Below are 25,420 nucleotides of genomic sequence, written 5' to 3'. Positions count from 1 at the left end.
GGAGTGTTTTTTCAAAAGGCAGTTTACTGGGGTCTACCTGCAAGGATCCTGGGTCTGGGTGGGGCCCAGGAAAACGCAATTTTTAAAAGTTGTCTCTGTTATTTTGACGCAGCTGGTTCTTTGGAGGACACTTGGATAAATGTTTCTGCATCATACCTTGTTTTTTTGTTTTTGTTTTTGTTTTTTACTTTCTTACAGCAGGCTTTAAACTGTGAGAGGAGGAAGCAGGCTAGCACCTGTAGGCTAAAATTTAAATTTGCCTAAGTAAGCAACACTCCTCTTATTCCTGACTTTTTCTCATCACTTCAAGGTGCTTACCCTCTGGTGAAATCTCTACATACTACTTACAGTTCTTGATATCTTTATCAACCTTGTTGATCTAGGTTCAATTGAACTGTATCTATCAGCAGCAAACATGAAGAGGAGTAGAGATGCATCCCTTACAGGGTAACTCTAGCCATTGCCCTGTGGCACTGTCACAAACTAATTTCTTGCAATCTCAATTTTCTTAACTGGAAGTGGGGATGGCATTCGTCTTGTAAAGTTATGGTAAGGATTGCCATACTGTCTGGCACGTGGTATGTATTTGTACAAGGCACTATTATTATTTATTTATTTTTGAGGTAAGGTATCAAACATGATAACATATATTAAAGTACTCCATAAACCAGCTTTCACACTAGGAAACTTTTCCTCCCAACATAACCTTTTGGAGAATGTGATGAATGCTTTGGAGCAGCACCACCCAATGAAATATAGTGCTAATCACATAGGTAATTTTAAATATCTTAGTCTCCACTCAAAAAAAGAAAACAGGTAAAATTTTAATAATATATTTTATTCAATCAGGTATAAAAACCTTATTATTCCAACATGTTATCAACATAAAATTATTAATGAGGTATTTTGCATTAAAATTTTCATACTAAGACTGAAATCCAGTATGCTTTTTTTTTTACTTCTATCATATCTCAACTTGGGTGCTAAATTTTCTTTTTTTTTTAAGTTTATTTATTTTGAGAGAGAGAGAGAGAGAGTGGGAGGGAGATAGAGAATTCTAAGCAGAGGCCAGAGCCAGATTGGGGTTCTATCCCACCAAACATGAGATCATGACCTGAGCCAAAATCAAGAGCTGGATGCTTAACCCACTGAGCCAACCAGATGCCCCACTGGGTACTACATTTTCAATGGTGAAGTGAAATGTATTCCCACCCAAACAATAAAGTTGTGTTTAACAGAAATGCTACCCTGCTTCAGTTTTTAAACGTCAATTAAAATTATGTAACACAAAAAATTCAGTGCCCTAGTCCCAGTAGCCATTTTTCGAATGTTCAATAGCCCACATGGTTAAGTGTCTACGGTTTTGATCAGAAGAGCATTCGCCCTTCTCCTCTAGAAGGCTGTACTTCTAGGGGATTCATGGACCTTATGAAGTTCATTCTTGCTTTACACCTCCCTTGGTTAAAAATTGTCCTTTTCATTTCTTATAATCCATTCACAGTTTTAAACAGTCAACATGTTACTTTCCATATGTTCACTGAACATTATTTACGTTTGCTTATTAATAAATTCCGTGGTCTAAATCCAGCAACTTTACTGAAACTGCCAAATGGGCTATTGATTTGGACACAGGAAATAATGAGGATAGAGTGGTTGAAACGCTTTTGGCCGTTTCTTTCTATCAACGTCTCTTCTGGTACGATCACGGAATTTAACTTCTATATATCAGGATTACCAATTTTTACCTTCCTGACATGCAAACTTCAGGGGCTGCACTTCTTAGGGCACATAAAGCTCTCTCAAAAAATCAGGCAGTAGCCGCTGAACTTGCATAGCTAGGGATTTATCCAAAGCTCCCTTCTATTTTTAGCCAGAACAACTGCTTGCCAATTCAAAGTTTCTGGAGAGAGAAATACATCGCATTACAAAACAGACACGCGGAGCATACCTTTGCCAGGTACTGCTCGAAATCCCCTGACTACTCCCACCGAAACTCGGTAACTCAATTGTCTCCCTGCGCTGGCTTCAGCTCGCCTCTGCAAGCCCGCACGCCTGACTCTTTCGCACACCACTCCGCCCGCGCTGGGCTGCCCGGCCCGGCCGGGGGCGTGTCCCAGCCTGGGGGCGGGGCCGGGAGCGCGAGGAGGCGGAAGTTCCCGCGGGCGGTGGGGACGGCGCACGCACCCAGAGTCACTTGTCAGCGCTCGTCTGAAGCGGAGGCAGCGCCACGCCGGACTCGAGGTGAGCGGCTGCCGGGCGGGGATGTGCGGCTGTGATATCCCGCGGTGCGGGCTGGGAGAGGCGCTGGTTCTGCGCCCTGTGCGTGGAGGGAAGCCCAGCTGAGGAGGAGGGGGCGCGCCCTGCCCGATTCTGCTCCTCAGGTGCTTTCTGGGGCGGCGGAGTTGAGAGAGCCGCGTGGGAAGAGGAGCGCTGGGGAAAGGGCGGCGCGGGAGTGGGCGCGACGCCAGAGGACGAACCCTGCAAGTTCCCGGAGCCGGGGCCGGCCGGGGCGAGCGCGGCGGAGGCGGGGACGTGGGGCTCCCGGGCACCCCCGCAGCGACCCGCTGGCCAGGCAGCTTGCCGGGAGTCACCGGGCACCTACCTCGCCGTGTGGGTACAGCCCTACGTGCACCTCTTTGGGGTGGAGGGAGCTGCACTACGCGGGAAAGGCGTGTTATTTTTGGTTTGCTTTCGCGCTACTGAGAAGTGTTTATTTCCCCCGCAGATATTTACAGTTGTGTAACCTGTTGGGGAAACATCCGCGCGACCAGAAATAAAGCTGTTTTTTTTTTTTTAAATCTATCATAATCGCCAGATTTATCAATACTTGTGGGGCTTTCGTAAGACTGTGACTTCAGTGCATTTGACAATAAGTGGAAAAAGGAAGGGCGTTTGGACAGGGCAGAGCCAGGAGAATATTCGTGGCTGCGTCGGGCAGGGCAGGTCTAGGGTGTGATCGCCAGATCCTATCCCGAGTCCGCCTTCCTGACCGTGAGGACGTCGGACCTGCCTACCACGGAAATAGCCCGCTCGGGAGCCTTATTTGGCAAACAGGACTAGGCGTGAACCTCTGCTGGAAAACTGTCTTGTCTGCTTTCGGCCAGTGCCTGTGGCTTTAGTTCGCAGGCTCTACCCCCATTACGTCTCGATTTGGGGAAAAAGAGAATCTCAAGATATACTGCTCTTTAATTTCAGACCTTTCTTGTCATTCTGAATTCTCCATTCCTCCTTCCCACTTACCGGAGAAGCCGGGATAGAAGTGTGGGAAATACGAAGCTTCCTTCCCAAGTACTAGGGCGAGGGTATTGTTTAGACTTTCCCTAAAAGAAAATCCCAAACTATACAGAAGTTCCAACATTTTCATCGTGTTTGAAAGCAGAATAGACTGCTCATTATTTGTTGCCTGCTTAGTATTTTAGTAAGAGTTTGGGCACTACTAACCAGATGCAGGAGACCTGGAAAAGGCCAATAATAATACTACCATTGCTTAGGGATCGGAACGGTTAAGGCAAATGAAGCTAACAGAGGGAGAATACCAGAAATTAAATGACACTAGTTGTATAGTGGGGCCCGTGCTAGAAATTTTAATAAATGGGAGAAGTCAGGAAGGGAACTGCCAAGTAAAGGGAAGTTGCATGCACATAGTTTGATATATAACATACATACGTTGTGTATACATACATTTTCTTGTAGCGAACAATGGGGCCAGAGGAAGTTGTACCTAACTTTCCCATTCTTCTCTTGATACAAGTTAAAGATTAAAAAAGGAGGGGGCGAGCTGCCTTTGAAATACCAGTTGGCTTCTCATACTTCTGATTTGTATTACATACCAGTGTCAAAACGGTCTTTCTCTACGAGTTCTGTGAAAATCTTTTATTATAGCGGGAAAGCAATTAAACTGTGTGAGACGCTTTATTATCTTCCTACTATTTGTTGTTCATGTGTATCTAACAGTTTGACTTCTGGCATGACTGTTGGGTCTTTTTAGTGCTCTGTGTTTATTGCATCAGTGCTGAATGTGTACTACCATGCTAGTGGAAAAGGTCATTTCATTTATGAGGTAGATACAGTGCAGATTTTCAGTGGTTTGATTTTTTTTTTTTTTAAGAACCAGGCTTAACTTGAAAGTTTTCCCTCATTTTCCCATTATAAGAAGATGTAATCTGTTTGCTTTTAATATACCCAATGGTTTAAATACCTACATCTGCCAATATTAATATTAATCACAGTGTTGAATGGGTTAAAAAAATGGAAAATTATTTAGACAGGTAATATAAAGTGGTGATTAAATCAAACAGCACTGATTTTTCCAAGGAAGTGTGTCTTAAACAGCTTTTTTTTTTTAAATGTGGTTTTAAAATTTTAAATTCTACATTTGTTACATTTTTAATATTTTTAAAGAGGGAAGTAATAGGTTTCCTAGATTACATTTTAGAAAATGTCCATTCCTCCCAGTTTCTCCCACCCACATATGACCATCGTAACAACCAATACCAAACCGAGGTCACACTTTTTTTTATCAAATAAAAGTACAATCATTCGAGTCCTTATAAGCACACTTACAGCAAAACAAAGAAGACTGCACGAAGTGCTGCTTCTTTTCTGAAGCTCTACTTCCCTTTCATGCATTAAGATTAACCTATATTCCCCCTCATTTAGTCAGTCTTATTCACTGTGTGCTTAATGCTCACTCTCTACTTTGCCTAATACGGTGTGTATGAAACAAAAAACATTTCTCACTGAAATATCATTGTGCTGGAGTATTACCTATCATTGCCTGTCTAAAAGAAAAGTAAATATTACTCTAAGCGTGGGAAACACTATGTGCCTGTAAGAGGAAATGCAAGTTGTAGTTTATGATTGGAGAGAAGAGTTTTGTGCATTAAAAAACAACTTATTTTAAAGAATGTTGTGTGTGGAAGGCATGAATGAGAGTCTACAGATTTCCAGTACTTTTCATATGTGAAAGTAGCTTAAGGACTTTTGCCAACTGCAGGCAAAAGAATGTATGAGGTAGAGGGAAGTGGAAAATCATTTTGAATTAAACCTGAAATAAGTTCTTGTTCTTTCTCCTATATATAATGATGTGTTGTAAAATACTTTCAGTTAAAGTTTGTATGCAAGAAGCCACAAATTGTACGGTAGCAGTTTGTAGAACTGATCGAGTCTAGAGGTGTATCCTGATATGGAGTTTTTAGACTATGGAAATTGGCATCACTTTGGAAATTGTATGTTAGCTCATAGATTCCTTTCCTTAGAACTTAATATAGACTTACCCTTCACAGCTTCTCATTCCCCCCAAGACAAAATACTGAACAGAATTTAGTTGAGTTTATATTAAGTACACTTAAATATGTAATAGGGCTTCAAATAATCTTTTTTGTTAACCATCTAATTTTCTTTCACAGTTTCTTTCATTTTCTGGGATTGAACTTTGAGCTGTTAGAGCCATGAGCAACTACAGTGTGTCCTTGGTTGGCCCAGCTCCTTGGGGTTTCCGGCTGCAAGGTGGCAAGGATTTCAACATGCCTCTGACAATCTCTAATGTAAGCAAACTTCACAGATTTTATTACAGATGTTCATTTGATGCTTAGTCCTGGAAACCTCAGGGCTGAGTTGTTGAGTTCTCTGGATAACCTGTACTCATCACAATTGCTTATGGGATTTGATCTTCTCAGACTTAGTTATGTATAATCAAGGATGCGGTGGGGAGGGAATTTAGCAAGGATAATTGATTTCACTTAAGCTTATTTTCAGTTTCACTTAAGCTTATTTTCAGTTTCCTCCATCTATTAATAAGGATAATGGAAAGCATTTAACTAGGGGGCGGACTTCAAATCTTTGAACTGTCACTAATTTGGAGAATTCTCTGGACCTTCGTTTCCTCATATGTAATATTAGAAGGTTGCACTATGGGATTTTCATGGTCTCTTTTAGTTCCAAAAGCTAACTAAAAACTGTTGATCAGTACCGAATAAAATGACTGTGTTTGGTGTTATTTCCTCAGCTCACTTTCTGGTGAAGATGATAGCCAACAGTAAAAGTGCCAAAAGCTACTTACCTTTGAAGAGGAATTGAAGGGCTTGGATCTCCTATTTAGATAGTCACCTTGGGGGAGGGGTAAAAAAAAAAAGATAGTCACCTTGTACATAATTGAGATTTGGTTGTTTACTTCATTATGAATTTAGTTTGAATATATTCTGTGTATCCAATTTGAGGATATATTTTGATGATGATGATGATGATGATGATGATGATGATTTTTTTGAGGCCTGACTGTGTGTCAGGCACTGTTTGACTTTTATCACCAGTGGATAATTATTGGTATTAATTACTTCTACAACATTCCTGAGGGCTTTTTTTTCATAGTCAAATAAATATGAATATCCACTCCCCGTTTGCTTATAGTATACATTCTGTTCCGTGTCTTTTTTTTTTTTTTTATTTTTATTTATTTTTGAGACAGAAATAGAGCATGAACGGGGGAGGGTCAGAGAGAGAGGGAGACACAGAAGCTGAAACAGGCTCCAGGCTCTGAGCTGTCAGCACAGAGCCCGACACAGAGCTCGAACTCACGGACCGTGAGATCATGACCTGGGCCAAAGTCTGACGCTTAACTGACTGACCCACCCAGGCGCCCCCCGTGTTTTTTTTTCTAATTTACCATGGAGAATTTTCCCTAGAGTTTTTTTTTTTTTTAACAACTATATAGAATTGTCTTGTAGAGAAGTAGCATTTATATGACCAGTCCTTTATTGAAAGGCATTTATATGATTTCCAGTATTGCTGTTATATACAGTGCTGTAGTGGATACCATATATACATAATTTTTTATGTATATGCATATACACACAGTTGACCCTTGAACAACACAGATTTGAACCGTGTGGGTCCACTTACATGGGAATTTTGAAAAAATAAATATATATACCATCTAGTAAATATATTTTGTCTTCCCTATGATTTTCGTAATATTTTCTTTTTTAGCTTACTGTATTGTAAGAATACAGTATACATAACATACAACATGTTAATTGACTTTATGTTATTGGTAAGGCTTTCAGTGAACAGTAGGCTATTAGTATAGTTAAGTTTTGGGGGAGTCACAAGTTTTATATGGATTTTCGGTTGCATGGGGGAATCAGTGCCACAGTCCCCATGTTATTCAAGGGTTAACTATATATATACATATATATGTGTGTGTATATACACACATATATAATTTTGATTGTTGTGCCAATTTATAATTTTGTGCAATGCATGAAAATACTTACTCCCCTGAACCACTGCCCCCCCCACCCCCCCCCCCCCCCTCCCCGGCCCCCAGCAGCCTTGCCAGAAAACCTGGATTTTTGCCAGGTGCTTTGCGTGCATCATCTCATTTAATTCTCATGTAAACCTGCAAGGTAGTGGTATTATTCCCGTTGTACAAAACTGTGCTATGAGCTTACATGGATGGTGTGGAAGAGCTGGCTTTCAAGCAGTTATGCTATGCGACTTCCCTAGTAATAAATTTTATCTATAGATTGTTTTTTCTCTTTCTTTCTTTCTTTCTTTCTTTCTTTCTTTCTTTCTTTCTTTCTTTCTTTCTTTCTTTCTTTCTTTCTTTCATGTTTATTTTTGAGAGAGAGAGAGAGAGACAGAGCACAAGTGGGGGAGGGACAGAGAGCAAGGAAGACACAGAATCCGAAGCAGGCCCCAGGCTGTGAGCTGTCAGCACAGTACCTGACGTGGGGCTGGAACTCATGAGCCATGAGATCATGACCTGAGCCGAAGTTGGATGCTCAACCAACTGAGCCATCCAGACGTCCCTTCTTTTTTTTTTCTTAAGTTTATTTATTTACTTAGATTGAGAGAGAGAGAGAGAGAGAGAGAGAGAGAGAGAGAGCTGAGGAGGGGCAGAGAGACAGAGGGAGAGAAAGAATACCAAGCAACATACACCAAGTGTGGAGCCTGACACAGGGCCGGAACTCACGAACCTTGAGATCATGACCTGAACTGAAATCTAGAGTCAGGTACTTAACCGACTGAGCCACCCAGGCGCCCCTAATAGATGGTTTCTTTAATCAGATTGTTTCTCTAATATTTAGGAATTTATTGTTTTAATTATAGATGTATATATGTATAAATATATACATATATATACACATATTGGTTCCAACAATATATATATGTACAACTTGATGTTGAAAGGTTAAAAATAAGTTTGCAACACTTAAAAACCTCTCTAGAGTATACAGTTTACTAATGGAGTTTTCCATGTTTCTTGGCTGTGAATTTTTTTAAACAGTTAACTTTCTTTTTTTTTTAAAACAGTTTAATTTACCACCAATTTCTGTCTTGATTCCAGTTAATCAGAATTTACAAGGAAATACATATATGTAATCCAGTCTCTAAGTTTTAAGATTTTATGGTTGGATGAAATTTTAAATGGAAAGCATCCATATGAAAATGTGTCTTGTTATTTATTCCTGTTTGAGCAAAGCAAGTTTTTTTCCCCTTATTGAAGATCTCCTTTGAGGACAGGAATGATATTTGAATATTGTCTTGTTTTTATGTTCTGTTAACATTATTTATATTAAGTTTGAATATCCTTCTTTATAGATATCGGACTAACGAAAGTTACTGTTTAGTTTCAAATGTATCTGTTTTTGTTGGGAAAAAAGTCCAGAAACAAATTGACACCTAATGAAACAGACTAAATCATCACTTTGTTGTTTGGTAATAGAAATGCAAATGGAATGTGTAAATTTTATAGTATCATGCCTTTAAAAGAATTTTCTGTGCTTCGGTTCCCTGGCAGACAATTTGAGGCCTAGCTCCATGTTGTGATGCTGATACAACAGAACACTGTGTACATACATATGTGCCCTCCTCTGGCACAGAAGAAATGCTTTCCTTGTGTAGACAGAGTGCTAATTAAAGGATTTTGAACATACTGATTAAAAGAGACCACGGTAACAAAGCTGCTGAGTTATTTCTGTTCTCTTACAAAAGTCTCTGCCATCTCCTGTGACCTTTTTGGGCCTTGTGCAGTGGGGCATGCAATTCATTCTGGACTGGAGAGGATGGGGAGGGGAGGGGAGGAGGGAAGGGAATTTTGGCTCAACTGTGCTGCTAGGCTGTTGGCCTTCATTGTAGTTATTTTTAACCCCTTGTGTGGTTCAGTTTAAACATGCCTAGTAGTACTGCCTAATAAAGATGTGTGCCTAATAACTAATTTATATTGTAGTGAGATTAGTAATGTTATACCTCATCTTACTTAGTTCTCTGGTTGTATTCTGCTTTAATTATGTCAAATTATTGGGATATATTTCTGTGGTCACTGGGTTGTTTAATGAATAGTATCAAGAAGTAATTAAAACTTGAAAGCATGCCTTGAAACATATAATTTAATGATTCTCTTATTTTAATAGTATATATGAAATTCTTAGCAAGGTCTGGCACGTAGTACTCTTTCGGTTGTTACTTTTTACAATAATATTATAAAATTAAAAGAAAAAATTGTTTAGAGACTTGAAATATCAAATCCCCCATAATTGTGGGTAATGTAGGAGTTATGTATATATTTTTTACTTAGAGTTTATTAGAATTTGAAAAGAAAAAAAAATCACAAGTGTGTGCTTAGCTAGGAACCTGCATGTTTATGTTTAGAGTTCAAAAGTAGACAGTTTTCCTCTGGTTAGATGTTGGCTGTGTTGAACTCCACAGGGCTATTTATGGTCCCCTATAACATTGGGGCTCTGTGACAGCAGATGTATTTGTGACAAATAGGCCATTGGCTGGGACTTCAACATTCTGTTTTGAGATTTTGTTGTTACTAGCATATGAATATGCTGAATATGACTTTGTGTATTAAAGCGTGCACATTATATAATTTTAACATTTCACACAAATTTGCCCATTATCTATATTGTATGATTTTTGCATTCTTTTTTAGTAGGTGGTTTTCTAAGACAAGATTGGTAATTCCTGCAGACTTTTAAAAAGATCTTCAGATTGCTGTAACTGTATAATCATATGTCATTGTCTTCAGTTTCCTATTTTTAAAATGGAGTGCTGGCTACAGGACTTTTTATGACCCTGTATTTATGAAATTGCCTTCAAGCCACGGAATGTGGGGACGGGTTTCATTGTAGCGGTGTGGGTTATTGGTCTTTGCCAGTATATTTTATAAGAAGAAATAGGAGACTTCTTGCACAATTCAAGGCCGTATCTTGGCAAATTGATGTTCCTCATGATGGAATTACAGGAAGGATGATATATTTTAAGTATGGCATCCTGAAGTTGCAGTACTCTGCTGTGTGTTGCTTTCTGATTTATGATGTTAGAGTTTTTTCCTTAAATGTCAGTATTTGGATTTCCTGAAGATGATCTCCCAGTTCTCCATAAACACATCTACATTGTTTCATTAGCAGGTAAGAATGAGGTCAGATAATTTAATACAAATAATAATAATGATTTTGATTCTCAAGAGTTAGGGGAAGATTAGTTGTTACCAGCTCAGATAAGATTTTTAGTTGGATTTGAAAAGCAGAAGAAATTTACTATTTTCTGGAGTGTGGACCTCTGCTTGGGAGTATAAGACAGAACAGAAAAAAAAACTGTGAAATATTTTGCTAAGAATTCATCCATTCAGCAGTTATAGGAATACTTCCTGGAAGCCTTTTAAGAAGATGCAAAGTGTTGGGCATTACAGTGGTTGGGGAGAAAAGAAATAAGTACAGTACTAGACATGGTCATAAGACCTTCACAAAAGAATAGTTGATAGTTACGAAGATACAGATAAGTGTTTCTCAGTTTCAGTAGGTGTGGATCTTTTGTATTTGTGGGGTCAGCTTCCTACAGGAGAAATTAATTGAAATGATCCTTGAAGGATGAAATTTGAACATCTCAAAGTCAACATTTCTCTGTGTTGGTTTTCAGTGCAAAGTGAAGACGAAGACTTTTCTTGGCCATTGCTTGACCCTGAGCAAAGCTGTGAATATAGTTGAGTGATTCTGCAGACAGACCAGCTGCAGAGTTTCCCTCCTAGAGGGGGACAGAAAGAGACTTTCAGTCCTCTCAGGCTGAAATGGGAGAACCATCCTACCTTGAATAAATGGGCCCATTGTTAATTTTAAGCTGTTGGGTATTTTCTTTTACATTCCCTTCCAACTACCCTGTCGTTATGCCAAGTTGGAAAGTTAATGATTTAGTATGTATAACTGCATAATGTATATTTCACATGTATGGTCACCTTCTGCTTTAAAAGTATTAATTACCTTGTGTGTGAGGCACAGAGACCTATTTTTTCTGTGTGGTAATTTTCTATCATTGTCGTGACAAGGGTAAAGAATCTCCAGATAATTCTGAAGATGTTTTTCTGGGTTGTTATTGGTAAAGAAATGAAAAATCTTATCACTATGTTTTGTTGTAAATAAGTAGTTTTAGAAAAGTGGAGCTTGATTTTTTTAGTTTTAATGAATGTTAGGCATTTTGGAAGGTTCTTTGTTAAAGTAAGAGGAATTTTACTGGTCTGTAGGCTATCTGTGTCTGATGGAGGAAACAATATTGTAGAGAGTAGACGAAGTAAGAACGCTAAACCTAAGTAAAGGAGATTTTTAGATAACTTGTTCACCTACTCATCGATCAGGTATAATATCTCCTTAAACTGAGAATATTGAAGACTGTGGACTTATTTTCAGTTATTTTTGAGAACTTTCAAGGCAAAGAATGTTTCTTTATGATAGTTGTTGGTCAGGTTGCAGTGTGAATTTATAGTTAGTTAACTGGTTGTCTTCATCCAAAATATCCTTTCTGCAGTAGTTCTTACCCAGATTCTCATATACCATGAGACTTGTGGCCCCCCATTTACAACTGGCCCCCAGTTGGCCCCCAGTTACAACTGCATGGAGGAAAAACTCTGGTATCAGTTAGGTAATCTAGAAGCAAACATCGTTCTGGACAAAAAAGGGGTTCTTTGGTGTCTTGTAAGGGATAATTACGTTCAGTTTTAGTAGGGGAGACTCTAAGCCTTTATTTAAATTTCTGAGGTATATAAGTATTGACTGTATAATACTATATAATATAAAACATGACAGAACGAGACCCTAGCATGTGAAATATCAATTTTTGTATGCATTTGTAAATAAATGACATAAGGAAATGAAAAGAGAAAAAATTGAAGCAGTTAATGTAGTGACCTTGGTGACTCTTAGGTATTCTATGTGCACAGCCACTCAGTAGCCCTGTTGGGAATGCAGGTTTGGTTGTTAAATTACAAAAGTGGGAAAGTAACTTTTCTAGAACAGGTACTCTGTTTTAATGAAGATTTTTCTTTTTTTTTTGGTAATAAACTATTTATGAGTATACAGAGTGGACAGTATTGAATGAGTGTTTAAAGTTCGGTTTGGAGGGCTCCTGGGTGACTCAGATAAGCATCTGAATTCAGCTCAGGTCATGTCTCACAGTTCATTGAGTTCGAGAGCCCTGCTTTGGTTTCTCTGCTCTCAGCTGGGAGCCAGCTTCGGATCCTCTGTTTTCGTCTCTCTTTGCCCCTCCCCCCAACTCATTGTCTCCCTCTCTCAAAAATAAATAAACATTAAAGGAAAAGTTAGTTTTGGAAGAATTTTTTATAACATTAATGAAACCATATGTTCACTTCACTATCTTTCCCCACCTCATTTTTTTCTTGTTTTACATGAGTGGTGTTATCTACCCTTGTGTAAGTAAGCATTTCTTTGACAGCTGTTGATGTTGCCCATTTTATGTGATGATTAATGGAACAAAGTCTATCAACCTCTTTGGCGTTTAGTACTCCCAGCAGGACTAGATAGTTACAGCCCATGTCCATGATAGGCCTACATGAAAGAGCAAAATGGACTGGGAAGGTTAACAGGAGGAAATGAAAAAGAGCCACATTAGGTGGAGAAAAGAGACAATTTAAAAAAGGCCACAGTGGAGCACTTATTTACTGGGTAACATTTGGTACTCAGGCAATCTTCTTAACCCTTCACCCCTTCCTGCCTTTAAAATTTGGTTAATTTATGCTTCTTTTTAGGTAATATATTCATAGGGTTTGAAGTTCCAAAGATACAATAGCATGTAAAGGAGAGTCTCATTTTTCCCGCCATTCATTTCCTCTTCTGGAAGCAACCAGTGCTAACATTTTCTTGTGTATACTTTCAGAAATGATCTATATAGATACATGTATATACATATATGTCCTTTCCACCCTCCTTTTCAACACAAATTGTATCCTTAAAAACTATATATTTTTTGGCATTTTTTTTTCACTCAACCCCAAATTAATAAATATATCTTTATTCTTTTTATATAAAGCTGCATTGTTTGGATTGGTCATGATTTATTTAACTGTTTCCTATTGATAGACAAGTTGTTTCTTGTGTTTTACTGACACTGCAGTGTAATTTTTGCATTTATATGCGTTGCATATATATGAACGTATCTATCAGATAAATTCCTAGAAATGGAATTGCTGAGTCAAAGGGCTATATATATTAATGACTTTGATTGATAGTGCCAAATATCTCTATAGAGGCACTCCTACCCACAATATGAGAATGCTGGTTTCCTCATACTTTCGCTAGCCCATGTTTCAACAGCCTTTGATCTTTCCTAATCAGATGGGCCTATTTTCACTTTTCTCTTTTTTATAGGACTTAATCACAAGTATTCTACTGAGGATTTTGTTTTTAAGTGGTTCATTATTTCCCATTTTGCATGAACATATGAAATAAAAAATGTGCCGCTCTTCTGTAAATGATACCATTAATTTCTAGGGATGATAGTCTGAGTTTTGTCATGCAGTTTTGATTAATAGTTACCTTTATCATTTATTTCCTGTTTTTTAAAAAATTTATTTCCTATTTCCAAATGGATTTCCTCTCAATGTTAACATATTACTTCCAATTACATGGTGAAATATTGTGCTTGTTTTTTGTTGAACGGTTTTTGGCATATTGCCCTGCCGTAGACTTTCTGGAAAGTTTAAGCAGATCACATTTAATAGACTCAAGGTCGTTACTTCTAGAGTTTCTCCTGGAGCCTGATATATTGTGGGATTTCAAATCCTGCTCTTCTCTAGCTCCCTTTAAATGATGTAACAAGGAGACTGGCCATTATGAGCTGTTCAGTATGGCCCTCAGACACAGTAAAATTCACCCCTAGCAGACTCACTGTGTTTTCATTGTCAACCTTTATTGGCCAGTAGAGCTTAACTGAAGTGTTAAGTGTTCCATAGCATAGTGAGTCAGGCATTGTGAAGGCATACTAACAATAGATTTCTTCATTTTACCTTGGTTTAAACAGCAGACTGTGTGTGTCGGTAACTTTGGTGACAAAAAGAGTAAGGATGCCAGGGATGTTTGTATTTTATGTGGTTAAAGGAGGGATGTGGAATTTCCCTTTAGTGTGTTGCTATAAATTTTTAAATATGATGAGAAGAGGGGCACCTGGCTGGCTCAGTCGGTGGAGCATGGAACTCTTCATCTCAGGGTCGTAGGTTCAAGTCCCACGTTGGGCACAAAGAGTACTTAAAAATAAAATCTTTGAAAAATATATGATGAGAAGAATTTGGAACTAGATAAGAATTTGTACCATTGGTTATTTGAATTCTATGACTTGTTAAACATTTTTTTCCAGAATCCAAAAATTGATTTAACAGTGGCCATTGTTCTTCTTGATGATTGTCTTGGGTAAATTTTGATTTACTAAAATTTTATTTTAATGACATTAACAACTGAATGCCATTTACCATTAGTTCTGTCAGGGACTTAAGTGTTGTGATTTGGTTCTGTTGAGGATCCCAGTTATTAGCTCAGGATTTCACAAATGATTTCTGAGATTTTAACTTTTATAGGTGGCAAAATTAAAAATTAGTAAGGTTGTATAATGTTGGCTGGAGGTGGTTGTGGGTATGTTCTGAAGGTATTTTTCTTCTTGGGAAAAGGTAGTGGAGGACAAATGTCCTTTAGAAAACAAATGCTTTATCCCTTAAATTGGAACCCTTAGAGATGTTCTGGAGAAAGAAGTTTATACAAAGATAAAAGCATTATTATGCATGTCATTTTCATGATTTTGAACATTCTCTTGAAGTATCTCTATGCTACTTAACTTATAAATTTTCTACAAATAATTCTTCTGGTCTTTTTATAGTAGGCATTTCTTTTTATATATAACTGTCCATTCTGGAAGATTCTAGTTATTGGTATCCAATTCTCAGAGTGATATTCAATATTTTAGTAGACACATGTTTCCAAACTTCATCAGTGGTTTATGCCCTTGTAGTTCGGTTCTTCATATTCAGACTGGCAAGTTGCCCAACCAGGAATTCTGAAATCCTGCATTCAATGCATTATTGTCCTGTTTAAAAACTGTTAACAGGGGCACCTGGGTGGCTCAGTCGGTTGAGCATCTGACTTCGGCTCAGGTCATTATCTCATGGTTCGTGAGTTCGAGCCCCACGTCGGACTCTGTACTGGTAGCTCAGGAGTTGGAGCCTGCTTTGGATTCTGTGTTCCCTCTCTCTCTGCTTCTCCCCTGTCTCTCTTTCACACTCTGTCTCTCTTTCAAAAAAAATAAATAAAGATTTAAAAAAATAAATAAATAAAAATAAAAACTGTTAAGAGCTTCTTGTTATCTGTTGAGTTATTGCTTTATTCCTCTGCATGGCATTCAGGCTGCATATACATGGGCCCACTTAATACAGCTGAGTTTATGGTCCAAAATGCCCATTTTTAACCCTAAAGTCCTTAATTTTTTGTGCTTACTACCTTTGTTTTCTTCTTACCTCTAAAGTTCTACCTATCTTTCAAGGCACATTCATATACCAGGTGCTCTTCCAAATTTTTGACTACTCCAACTTGCTTGGGTCTCCTTTCTTTTCTATATTAAATAGTAATAATAATAGCAATGTAAATATGCTGACATTTATGGAGCCCGTGTTATTGTCTAGGCCCTGCTGTAAGTGTTTTCCTCATGTTCCAATATTTAATCCTCATAATGATCCTCTGAGGAAGTATGATTTTAAATCTCTGATTTATAGATGAAGAAACTGAGGGAGGAAGAAGTTAAATAACATGCCCAGAGTTACACAGATGGTAATTGATTAGGCTTAGGATTTGAAATCAAACGGAGTAGTAATAATGCTTTTTTTAACCAGGTTCTCTCTTTTCTGGGAATAGATGACAGTTTTAACTACTGACGGCCAAGTTCGTGAATGTGTTGTTTCTTCTTCTTCTTCTTCTTCTTCTTCTTCTTCTTCTTCTCCTTCTCCTTCTTCTTCTTCTTCTTTTTCTTCTTCTTCTTCTTCTTCTTCTTCTTCTTCTTCTTCTTCTTCTCCTTCTTCTTCTCCTTCTTCTCCTTCTTCTCCCTCCTTCCTTCTCTCTTCTTCTTTCTTCTTTCTTCTTCTTTCTTCTTCTTCTATCTCCTATGTGTGTATTTCTTAAAGAGACAATACATGCTGGAGAATCAAAGACTTGTATAAATGGGAATAACTGAGATTATTAAAAAAAAAAAAATGACTGCTTTCCAAAGTGATTATCAAAGCCGATCTAAGAAATTTTACAAATGTAGATTTCAGGCCCTAGACTTTGAATTCAGGATGTTTAAGGATTCTTACATGCTGTCTGGATATTTCTCATCTACCGTTTGCGTTCCATTTTGTACACTAATATTTGGGAACCATGTATGGTATTGCTTTTTTAGAAAACATTTTTACTGTAGACCTTTTGTTAGGTCATTTCAGCAAAAAGGCTGAGGCTAAGTTACATTGGAACTGTCCTTGACTAAACAACGTGGTAGATCGACTTTTCTTCAATCATCAGTCTTTTCTCAGTTTTCAGAGTTCAATCACCATAGGTCAAATTATTTTTGTAAATAAATGACAATCAGAGTTTAGTTCTGTTTACAATGTTTTATTAGTTTTTTTTTTTTTGAAGCTTTTCTATTTATTTTGAGAGAGAGAGAGAGAGCACAATGCCCTGAGCAGGGGAGGGGCAAAGAGAGAGGGAGAGAGAGAATCCCACGTAGGGTCCACATGGAGCCAGATGCGTGGGGCTTGATCTCATGAACTGTGAGATCATGACCTGAGTGGAAATCAAGAGCTGAATACTCAACCGAATGAGCTATCCAGGCACCCCTGTTTACAATGTTTTAAGTATCTTTGTGACAAAGAGTTAGAGGATTGAAGTTGACATACTAATTATAATATTTTAATACTATAAAAGTTAATAATGTTAAATTTACCAAAGACTTTTTTAGGAATTTTTGACTATACTTGGTTTTATTTTATACCTCATTGCTAAATCAAAGTGGTAACATGTTAAAAAGAACTAGTTACAGTTTTTTTAATCCCATGAACCAGAGAATACTACAGACTTTTGGTCTTCATATTAGGTTTCACAGCAGTATATGTAAGTACATATAAATAGGTCATATACTTTGTTAAATTGTAAACTCTCTTACCAGGAAAAAAACCCCTTACACTGTGAGTCTTATTTACTCAAGATCATGCTGGAATTCCCAATTTGTGTTCATTAGCTGTTGACTGATGATCATAATGATAATAGAGGACAGATGGGAAGCCGGGTTGCAATCTCAATCAAGTTTCCTGTATATTTGTCTGTTAATGTACATAATTGATAGAATTAACTGATGAAGCATTTTGGTGTTCCTTGTTTTTAGTTCTAGTTAGGCTTTGACTTTCTAGGAAATGTCCCAGAGGTTACATCATGTGATAACCCCCTGCCTCCCAAGGTACAGTCTTTCTCTGTGCCAGTCAGAATTTGTTTTCTGTAACTTTGACCTGATGATTCTGCTTCTCTCCTTTAGTGCTATGCACAACAAAGGATAACAGCCTTTCAAATAGTGACCGAGTTGTATTTCCCTTGGAGTCTTGTGGATATTCTGTAGGAAGCCATTTCTTCAAATGTTTCTCTCATGGCACTTTGCCTCTGTCTTCACACCCTTGGGCACATGCTTTTAGAAGTTTTTAAATGTCTTCTTATGTGTGAATCTCAGAACTGAATTATTAAGACCAATGCAAAAGTATAGTTATTAAGTCAGGAAGCTTATTTTTGTATGACTGGATAGTGTGGGGTTTAGAAGCTGCTCTGAGCAGTGGGCTTAATGGAACCATCAGTGTTTTCTCTGTATGCTTTTGTACTGTTTGAAATTTTTAAACAAAAGAGAAAGAGAAAGAAAACTAAAACTGGCTTATGCTTTGTACATGTGTAAATTGAGGCTTGTCTGGACATACGTGGAGGTTAGCAGAGCCGAAGAGGGCAGGGGTGTGTGTATGGGTGTGTGCTGCTTGTGTGAAAGATCAAGGAACCTCATGGCAAGGAATTTAGGAAACAGATAATTGAGTGTATTCAAGCATAGTCTCTGGAGATTTTTGTTATTTTTGCTATCTTTTATGAGAGATGGGTAAATTCGTGGTATAGCAGGGTATCTTCTAGCACTGCCTTTCTCCTGAGTGATTTGTGCCAGAGTCCAGAGATGGCAAGGAGTGACTCAACACCTATTTATTGATCTCTTACTGTGTACTAGGTTTTGGGTACAGAGGGTGGTTCTCTATTTTCTAACATAAAGGCACACAGAATGTGATATGAAATATGTGAACGAGCTTAGGCATAGGAGAGGACTTACATGTAATCAGATCAGGAAGAGAACACAATAATGTGTGTTGACCATGTAACCCGTGTTAGGATAGCAGGGAACTTCTAGAGGAGGATCTGTAGAATCCATGGAGGAGACACAAGAAGAGGCAGTGGCAGGCAGAATTTGCCATACCAACATCTGGACTTGGAGTTATTTTTTCATTATCATTATTGAGCATCTGCTGTGTGCTCAGTACTGGCCTAGATACTGAAAATACAGTGATAAGCAAAACGAAGTCCTTTGTGTTATAGACCTCATATTCTAGTAAATGGGACTGGTAACTCAAAATATATAAACAAATAAGCAATGTAAATTAATAAGGCGATATGCTAGGGAATAATTGGGGAAAAAGGTTGAGTGTCTGGGGTGGTAAGGGTTTACTTTATTTTTAAATGTTTATTTTGAGAGTGGGGGTGGGCAGAGAGACAGGGGGACAGAGGATCCAAAGTGGGCTCTGTGCTGACCGCAGCAAGTCTGATGGAGAGCTAGAATTCACCAACCATGAGATCATGACCTGAGCTGAAGTCAGACACTTAACTGACTGAGCCACCCAGGTGCCCCAAGGGTTTTACTTTACTTTGGGGGTCAAGAAAGGTCCTTCTGACTGAGGAGGTGACATTGACTTAAGAATAAGAAGCCAGTCATGGGAAGAGCCAGGAGGACAGTATTGCAGACAGAATGGGAAGTGCAAAAACCTTGAGACAGGAAAGAGCTTGGTGTGTTCAGGGAATAGAAAAGAGGCTAGTGTGGCCACAGTGCAGTGAGCAAGGAGGAAAGTGGAGTGAGATGAGGTGCATCTAGTGTCAGAATGAGAGACGAGGAGGTTCAGGGTGCTTGAGGAGGATAACCTTGGAAGCAATCATAGGACCACTCTTGGAGATTTTAGAGGATCCTGATTCCTTTGGATTAGAGCTGAGCTAGAGAGAGTGGGTTACTAACTATTGTGACCTTACCATATCTACAAAGTGATATGTTTTATTCATTTATTTAAAAATATTTTTATTTATTTTTGAGAGAGAGAGAGAGCGAGCACATGTGTGTGTGAGTGCGGTGGGGGACAGAGAGAGAGAGTGAGACACAGAATCCAAAGCAGGCTCCAGGCTCTGAGCTGTCAGCACAGAGCCCAGTGTGCTTAACTGACGGAGCCACCTAGGCGCCCCAAATTGGTGTGTTTTATAAATTGGTTTTGGTAAAAAAAAAAAAAAAAAAAAAAAAAAAAAAGGAATAACTGTATACCCTGCCAAAGTGACTCTTCCGAAGTAAAATAATATGTTTGTTTTGAAAAGTTATTTATTGTTACAGCATATACATTATTATTTTTTCATTGTTATTTACTCACTGATTACATTTTTTCTGTTTTGTGTTCTTTTAATTTTTTTATCACTGTAAGACAAGCAGCTTGTTGCCCAGATGGCTTCTGTTTTCATTTCCTTGTGATGTTATGACCTCTTCTATTTTAATAAAGAAATGTTGCATACACACTGAAGAGTTGTTTACAAATTATGTTGATTAACACTTTTGTTAGAGTATGCCTCAGAGATAAGTTAGGATGTTTATTCTAGGTCCCATATGTTGAGCTGAAAAAGGTTTTAAAATGTATCTATTTTTAAAAAGAATGCTTTAGCTGTTGGTTGGTTGAAGCACCCAAGGTCAAAAGTTATGTTTTGTGACCTTTAATTATCTTAAGTGGAGGGAGTTTATAAGATTTAATGTTTTTCATTTCTGAATCTTTCAGAGAGGTTACTTTGGGTAGGGTTAACATCTAATAGGAGCAGTTGCCCGTTGATAATTTAGTAGACACATTGGTAATGGATAAACTGAGAGTGTCATCGCTATCATATAAATGTAAGTCTGCAGTAATAAATGACAGTGCCTTCGTAGATGATGTAACTTCATACTTCATACTTAGATTAGTTTTTTATAAATTCAAGACAAGAATGAGCTTTCCTGTGAGTTTTGGGTTATATTTACAAAATCATGCATTACAACCAACTTACGAATTATCCGTAGTACATTAAATATGATAAAAGAATGCACTAGTGTAAAATTTTAGATACAGTTTTCTTGATGATATTATCTTTTTTTTTTTTTTTAACGTTTATTTATTTTTGAGACAGAGAGAGACAGAGCATGAACGGGGGAGGGTCAGAGAGAGGGAGACACAGACTCTGAAACAGGCTCCAGGCTCTGAGCAGTCAGCACAGAGCCCGATGCGGGGCTTGAACTCACAGACCGCGAGATCATGACCTGAGCCGAAGTCGGACGCTTAACCGACTGAGCCACCCAGATGCCCCATGATGATATTATCTTAACATTTAAGTAACCTGGGGCGCCTGGGTGACTCAGTCGTCTGGGCATCCAACTTCTGCTCGGGTAATGATCTCGCAGTTCACAAGTTCGAGTCCAACATCAGGCTCTGTGCTGACAGCTCAGAGCCTGGAGCCTGCTTCAGATTCTCGGTCTCCCTCTTTCTCTGCCCCTCCCCCATTCATGCTCTGTCTCTGTCTATCTCTCCAAAATAAATAAACATTAAAAAAAGTAAATAAAGTAACCTAATAATAATTAATTTTTAGCCTTAAAGAACACTTTAGGCAATTACGATCATATAGTAATGAATGGTCAAACATCTATGAATATTTTATTACCAAAGCTAATATACTAGCATTGTATTTTTTATTGACTGTTTTTTACAGTGATTTTTTTTTGTAGGGTTTATATTTTCTCCCAACATAACATTTTAAGATTATAATTTTAGTGAACAGTGTTTAACATGCTGTTTAGTGTAGTTACTAAGTGCAAGCTCTTAGTGTGTGCATGTGAATCCTAGCTCTGAAATTAACAGATATATATATTTGTTCAAATATATATATTTGAAATTAAGATATATATATATAAATATATATATATATATAAATAAATAACTGTACCCAGGTTCTTCAACTGTCAAATGGATGTAAAATATTTACATCATAGCGCTGTTGAATTAAATAAAGTAATACATGTAATGTACCTGGCTCATAGTAAGAACTTTGTGAAAATTCTCTAATAATAATAAAAGTTACCTTATCATGGGGTACCTGGCTGGCTCAGTTGGTGGAGCATGTGACTCTTGTTCTTGGGATTGTAAATTTGAGCCCCATGTCAGGTGTAGAGATTACTTAAAAATAGTAAAATCTTTAAAGAGAGGGAGGCAAACCATAAAAGAGACTCTTTTTTTTTTAATGTTTATTTATTTATTTTGAGAGAGACAGAGACCTCGCAAGTTGGGGAGGGGCAGAAAGAGAGGGAGAGATAGAGAATCCCAAGCAGCCTCCCTGCTGTTAGCACAGAGCCTGATGTAGGGCTCAAACTCAGAACCATGAGAACTGTGAGAACTGTGACCTAAGCTGAAGCAAGAGTCAGGCGCTTAATATACTGAGCCGCCCAGGCTCCCGGAGACTCTTAACTATAGAGAAAAAACTGAGGGTTGCTGGAGGGGAGGTGCGTAGGGGGATGGGCTAAATGAGTGATGGGTATTAAGAAGGGCACTTGATGTGATGAGCATTGGGTGTTATATGTAAGTGATGAATCACTAAATTTTGCTTCTGAAACGAATATTATGCTATATATTAACTAACAAGAATTTGAATAAAAAACTAGAAACAAAGAATAAAAATAAATGAAATGGAAAAAACAAAACAACAAAAAACAAAATCTTAAAAAAGTTACCTGATGGTAATAAATACTTACTGCTAATCTCTAGTTGAAGCAGTTTTGACTCTATTTTTGAAATAATTCTAGATCAATCACTTCTTTGATAACATCATCTTCAAAACTCAGTTGTGCCTTTCTTTTCTGAAGAAGTTTTATATTTTGGGGTTTTTACATAGGATTTTTTAGAAGCACCATCCTACACAACACACACAAACACATCCCCTGTGGTTTGAATTATTTCTTGAAGTTATCTTATAGAACGTGGATAATAAATATTTGTTAAATGAGTGGGCCATTTCCTTCTTCCGTCTGTCAGATCTTGCAGAAACTCTCAAAGGGTTTTAAAAAGAGAATGGATACTAGTAATACCTCCAATTAGATATTCTTTCTACAGTGATTACTATTCACTAGAGATTTTCTTTTCTTTCTTTTTTTTTTTTAATTCTTTTAAAGTGACATGATAAGCTATATTGCTGGTGAAGGCAGTTGCTATAGGGGAGAATTTCTTTTTTTTTTTTTTTCCTCCAGTGAAGGATAAGTATGATTATAAGAGAACATGCAAGTGAAACGTAGGCTACACAAGCTAAGAAATGCATGTGCCATTTGTACTGTCTCTTTTCAGGAGTTTTTGCAGTTCAGCAGCCTTTGTGTGTAGAGCTCTGTCCTCACTGTGCCATCTTAGTTTTCTGATTGTAGAGAACTGGACATGGCATGGGTGCCTGATCTAAATGTAGCCGTCTGTAGACAAAGTTAGGAGATCTGTATGCTGTCATACTATTTTTTTTATTTACACGCTCTGTGCATTTTATGAAATGTAAGATCTAACCACTCTGAACTTCAGCTGTACAAATGAATATAAATCCTTGTTGCTCATTCATTAGTTTATTTACTTATTCCGTAAATATTTATCGAACATCACTTACATGCCAGGCACTGTCCTAGGCACTGAGAATACAGCCGTGTGAGTAAAATAAAGTCTGTGCTCTCTCAGACCTGTAATTTAGGGGAGTGAAAAAGAGACAATAGGCAAATAAAAAATAGTTGGTGTTAAATAGTTTGGGGGCAAAACACAGGAGTGTGGGGAAAGGGAGTGGCGGTTGATGGGGAATTACTAATTTATAGGAAGTGAACAAATAAGGCTTTTTGAGCAGATACTTGGATGAAGTTGGGGAAGAGCATTTTGGGCAAAGAGTAAAGACCCCGAGAGGAGTGTTTACTTAGTATGTTTGAGGAACTTACAGGTAAGCCTTCAGTGGCTGGAGCGGACTGAAAGGATGGTGGTAGAAGATGATTTTAGAGAATTGAGGGTAGTTATTTCCCAACATAGATTGTATTAAAATCTACAGCAGTTTAGTTGAGAGGAAAGAAGCATTTTGCCTTTAGATTAAAATAAGACCATGTCAGTATAGCGAGAGTTTTTGTTTTTTTTGTAGCATAGTATACACTACTGTGGTACACAGTAAATGTTTTCTCTGAAGTCTGAAGAGTCTGCTGATTGCAGTGTTATTTTATTCAGGACTGATGTTAAGTTTCAATAGTATTTGAGGTTTAAAAGGTTGTGAACATTGGTATTTGTATATGCTTAGTATTTTTGTTTATATGTAGCAGGAGTAACTGATAATAAATGAGAAGTGGGGTCAGATTACATACATGTATATAGTTCAGTAATAATAACTTTTATGGAGTGATGACTATTGCTGTCACCCTTACAATTAATATTCACTTTGAAAAGTAAGGTGAAACAAAAAAAGTTATTTTTGTCTTTACTCCAAGATTTTGTCTTTATCCTTGTTTTTCAGCTTCGTAATGGAGATAGAGGAATTTTAATATCTTTGGGTAATCATTAAAGTAACATGCAGATTATTAGAGGCATATGAATTTGGAAAATCATTTAGTCTGTTTTGGGAATTTTCAAAAAAATATTTGAAATTGCCTTTTTAAGTTTTATTTTCAGAAACATTTCCTGGTCTTGTTACAGTAGATGATCATGAGGGGCGCCTGGCAGGTGTGTGACTCTTGATCTCAGGGATGTGAGTTCAAGGTCCACATTGGGTATGGAGCCTACTTAAAAAGAAACAAACAGAAAAAAGAGTGGATGATCATGAAAATGTTTCATTTATACCTGGCAGGAGTAACCTTTTAAAGTCCTCTAACTTATCAGTTGAACTGGTAACCATAGACCAATTGTCTTGGCTTTTGTTCTAGTCATTAGATTGGAATTTTAAATAAAAATAGCTTATTGAATAGTTTCTTCAGGAAGGGCAGTTTTCCCAAAGAGTTTTCAGTTTATTATCATCATTAAACCTTCATTCTTTTTAAGATTTAAGTTTTATCATCGCTAGACAGTTTCCCAATTAAACGTTTCATAATCAGCTGTATGACATTTTGCATCAGTGAAACCCCACCGTTTTTATTTGTCTGAAGAAGGGGCAAGAAACATTAGAAACAAATTTTCTCATCAGAGGAGACTTGGTTTTTTTTTAAATGTGTATTTTTGAGAGCAAGAGAGACAGAGTGTGTGAGTGAGAAGAGGGGCAGAGAGAGGGAGACACAGAATCTGAATCAGGCTCCATGCTTTGAGCTGTCAGCACAGGGCCTGATGTGGGGCTCGAATTCACGAACTGTGAGATCATGACCTGAGCCACCCAGGCGCCCCAAAGGAGACTGTTATGTAAAGGAAAGATTTATTCTAATGGAGAACTACTTTATTAATTCAATCTAATTAATGGTAAAGCTCCAAATATAACACAGATGAGTTACTCCTCTAGATTGATAACAATTTTAAACTTATTTTTCAAAGATTTTGTGAAGTAAGTATTTTCTTCAACAAAATTTGGAAGTTGATTTATTAGGCTGTTTAAATAAGGTCTTGTGCTTGTTTCATTTTTGATGATGTAGGTTTTTGTAGATGGCAGTATACTTGAGTTTCATGGTCAATTTTGGTTTCCATCGGAAATGATTATTATTTGCTTTGGGTTTGATTTTTTTTTTTTTAATCTTATAAAGTCATGGTCTTTAAAAAGGAAGATTTTTAAAAAATAAAAACCAGTGGTGACCAGGG

The 25,420-nt window shown here is 37.6% G+C and overlaps 1 protein-coding gene across 8 annotated transcripts in view; it reads left to right on the top strand.

Annotated features, from left to right (window-relative positions):
• Window positions 1-2,165: 2,165 nt before the first annotated feature.
• PDLIM5 (PDZ and LIM domain 5) overlaps window positions 2,166-25,420 on the top strand; it is a 219,063-nt gene continuing 195,808 nt past the window's right edge. For 7 of the 8 annotated variants that reach the window (XM_042984165.1, XM_042984164.1, XM_042984173.1 and 4 more), the window contains exons 1-2: window positions 2,166-2,241; window positions 5,409-5,546. In XM_042984165.1, coding sequence (XP_042840099.1) covers window positions 5,451-5,546 — 96 coding nt within the window. In that variant the 5' untranslated portion in view covers window positions 2,166-2,241; window positions 5,409-5,450. Of the gene's footprint in view, window positions 2,242-5,408; window positions 5,547-25,420 lie in introns of those variants that run through there. The other variant, XM_042984163.1, reaches the window with a different exon arrangement.

This window comes from Panthera tigris, chromosome B1 (genome assembly GCF_018350195.1).
Source record: "Panthera tigris isolate Pti1 chromosome B1, P.tigris_Pti1_mat1.1, whole genome shotgun sequence".
NCBI lineage: Eukaryota > Metazoa > Chordata > Mammalia > Carnivora > Felidae > Panthera > Panthera tigris.
The sequence above is the reverse complement of the archived record's forward strand: the minus strand, read 5'-3'. Positions and strand labels throughout refer to the sequence as shown.